This window comes from Postia placenta (assembly GCF_002117355.1).
Source record: "Postia placenta MAD-698-R-SB12 unplaced genomic scaffold POSPLAscaffold_16, whole genome shotgun sequence".
Lineage (NCBI taxonomy): Eukaryota > Fungi > Basidiomycota > Agaricomycetes > Polyporales > Adustoporiaceae > Rhodonia > Rhodonia placenta.
In genome coordinates, this window is record NW_020169847.1 from 261,359 (window position 1) to 264,355 (window position 2,997).

General features: G+C 51.2%; 2 protein-coding genes across 2 annotated transcripts; both read left to right on the top strand.

Moving 5' to 3' along the window:
* The first annotated feature begins 360 nt into the window (after positions 1 to 360).
* Positions 361 to 1,499, top strand: POSPLADRAFT_1041473 (hypothetical protein). The gene is made up of 2 exons (XM_024477919.1): positions 361 to 1,211; positions 1,233 to 1,499. The coding sequence occupies exons 1-2, from the start codon at positions 792 to 794 to the stop codon at positions 1,470 to 1,472; spliced, it is 660 nt and encodes a 219-aa protein (XP_024334717.1). The 5' UTR covers positions 361 to 791; the 3' UTR covers positions 1,473 to 1,499.
* Positions 1,500 to 2,070: 571 nt separating this feature from the next.
* On the top strand, positions 2,071 to 2,973 carry POSPLADRAFT_1060999 (hypothetical protein; the record flags this gene model as incomplete). The annotated part of the gene is made up of 1 exon (XM_024481329.1): positions 2,071 to 2,973. One exon carries the CDS (start codon positions 2,071 to 2,073, stop codon positions 2,971 to 2,973), a length of 903 nt encoding a protein of 300 aa, XP_024334718.1.
* Positions 2,974 to 2,997: the final 24 nt, after the last annotated feature.

A 2,997-nucleotide genomic window follows, 5' to 3' on the forward strand; every position in this document is an offset into this window, starting at 1 on the left:
ATAGAGCACATGACTACTTAGTAATCCTTACCCAGCTAGGTACCAGGGGTCCATTACCGGTCCCTGGGGGGTTTTCCCTCATGTATATAAGGCAGCATCCTGGGGCACCCTGTCCCCCAGTTCTATTCACTTCGTTGTTGCGCTTAACAGCATTACCTCCCCCACACTTAAGTGCTTTATCTCCCCCCCTTACCATCAAGCTATAAGGTGGGTTTATAGGTTTTGTGATAGTTGAATAGAACTGCTTTAAGGTGCACTGGGCCCTGGCAAGGGTCCCTTGCTACCTGCTTTGTTACAGGGCCTATTGGTCGTTGCTATGCCCCTATGCTGCAAAGCGTAAGGTGGCCTTTTCATGTGGGTTCTGGGGGTTATGGTTTGTCAACTGAAAAGTGGCAATACCTTTTTGCGAAGCACCTACCTTCATTGGTCAGGGTTGAACAATTGGTGTCAACATGCTGAGCTTTTTGCTGGTCCCTAGGCGTAAGGGGAGGTTGCTGCCTTATGGGCAACATGCTGGAATGTGGTTTACCATTCTATGAGGCCTTAGGGCTTACGACTAATAACCAGCATGCGCAGCCTTAGGGAGAGTGTAAGATTCTCCCAAAACCACTTGCAGCGGGCGTGGAAACCCGACTGAGATCTGTATTCCCCCCTCCCTACCTGCTGAGAGAGAGCAGGAGGACGCCGACATGAAGCACGACCAATGGACCCTGTAGTATAGCACATACCCTTTTCTTCGCTCTGAAAAGAGCCAGCTGAAAAGCTGTTATCTAATCCCCTCTGCCGTAGCCATGCCGAAAGCCAAACCTTTCATCGTCACTGCTAAGCACGAGCCGACAGGCCTGCTTGAGCGCATCACCATCCACAATACGCACAAGTTCGACGACGTTGGCAAACCTCGCCGAATTGTACGCCCCACCATCAAACCACTCATTCGCCGCCCCTTCAATCCTGAACGCGCTAAAAAAGCGAAACACGACATCGAGGAGCTTGCACTTCATGCGCATCTCTTTAAGAAGCAACAGTTGCTCGATCGTATCTCCGACCCTGCTCCCCCCCTCATCGATCGTATCGATATGCAGGCGGGACCCTCCTACAAATACGAACCACCCAAGCCGCTCCCCAACATTCACTTCCAGCGCACAAAGATTTTGTTGCGCACATCTGAGTACAACGAGATGTTTGCCGCCACAGCCGACAGGCTGGAACTGGTATTCGCTTGAATGGAAAAGGAAGAAGGAAGCTTGGAGCCGGAAGTTGTGGCAAAAGTCAGGAGGATGGGCGATGGGTTCGACGAGTTGTATCATGGGCTGGAGAAGAAGGCACGCCGGCTTACCAACAGGCACTGGAGAGTTATCAAGCGCGACCTGAAAAGGATCGGGCATGTCTCCTTCGAAGACTTAAGCAGTCGCCTGCCGGAGATTTGTAATGAGTTGGCTGGCCTAAACATCACCTTCAAGTATGAAGTGTAGATAGTAGAATAAAGATTGGCAATCTTTTCTGGCATAATTGGCTTATATGGCATGAGGAGGAGATCTCCTTCGCTTTACTTTTTTCTTTCAATCATAAGTGAATATGGGCTAATCACTACAATAAGAAATGGCCCCATACATCTCCTTTGTTCCGACCGAAGCATTCGCTATCGCCACGGAAGAAGAGTGGCGCAATGCAATCTTCCAGAACGTGAACGTCTCTGACGAACAAGCAGCTCTGCTGCAAACGGTTACTGCAAATGCTGCAGAATTGACCACTGGACGAGTCAGAGACTGGATTGGTCGCCTGACCTTAGAAATAAGCAGGCACTACGACGGATACCTTCAAAGCCTCCTTCGAGAGGTTGAATCCCTGCATATCACGGTCCAGAATTAGCAGGCGCTGGTTGATTCCTACAAGCAACAAGTCGATGCACTACCTGCGTCAACGGGTAGTGGTCATTCCCGTCAACCTAAGATTGGGGAGCCTCCGGCCTTCAAGGGCAGTGTGGATAAGACCAAGCTTGAGGAATGGCTGGACCTGATCGTACTGTGGTGCGAGCATGAGGGAGTGGCCACGGACAAATAGTGAATCGTCATGGCCCTCTCAAAGCTGCAAGGACCAGCTCATCAGTACATGAAGAGCTACTATGTGAAAATGCGGGAAGGAAAGGATCTGGGCACCTGGAAGGCATTTGTGGCAGAACTGGCCCAGATATACGGGCAACATGACGACAAGGAGGGTGCAAAGAAGGAGATCACGGCGCTGTTCATCAATAAGGATCTGGCCTCAAAGGACTTCGTGAAGTACGCTGAGAGGTTCCGCACCCTCAGACGTCTCACGGAGTATGACGATAGTCTCCTCATCGACAAACTCCGGGAGGTTATACCTCGTGACATGCGATTGGTGTTGGCCGGAAAGGACGAGTCCACCTTGCCAAAGGATTGGACATTGTTCCTCAACATCTTGCTCAACATCAACAAGATCGTCAACCCGGAGAAGGCACGAGGCTCAGTATTCAAGAACAGTGGCTCGGATAATGGCGGCGCTGTCCCCATGGACATCGATTCGGCTGAAAAGTCGAAATCGAAGGGTAAAGGCAAAGGCAAGGCAAGGGACGCTGAGGCCACCTCGACAGAGGCAAAGAAGTATTGCGTCATCTGCAAGTCGAAGACTCATAACACAGATGATTGCTACAAGTTGGCCAAAAATGCGGACAAGCGGCCGAAGACCCAAGGGGATGGCGCTAAGAAGGCACAAGGAGGAAGTGGTAACCCCGCGGCCAAGAAGGCTAAGAAAACGCGGGTTATTCAAGTCGAGCTTACGGATAGCGAGGACGACACGCCCCCGTCCACGAAAGCCATGAGCGCCAACACTGCGAGAATCGAGGAGATTGCGAACGTCGAGGAATCGACTCTGGCTGGGAAGGATGAACCCCAGCTGTCTGCAAAGACAGAACCCACCGCAGCTACCTCGGATTTTTGGAAGAAGTACATATGACTACCTGCGAACATGTACTTAAGG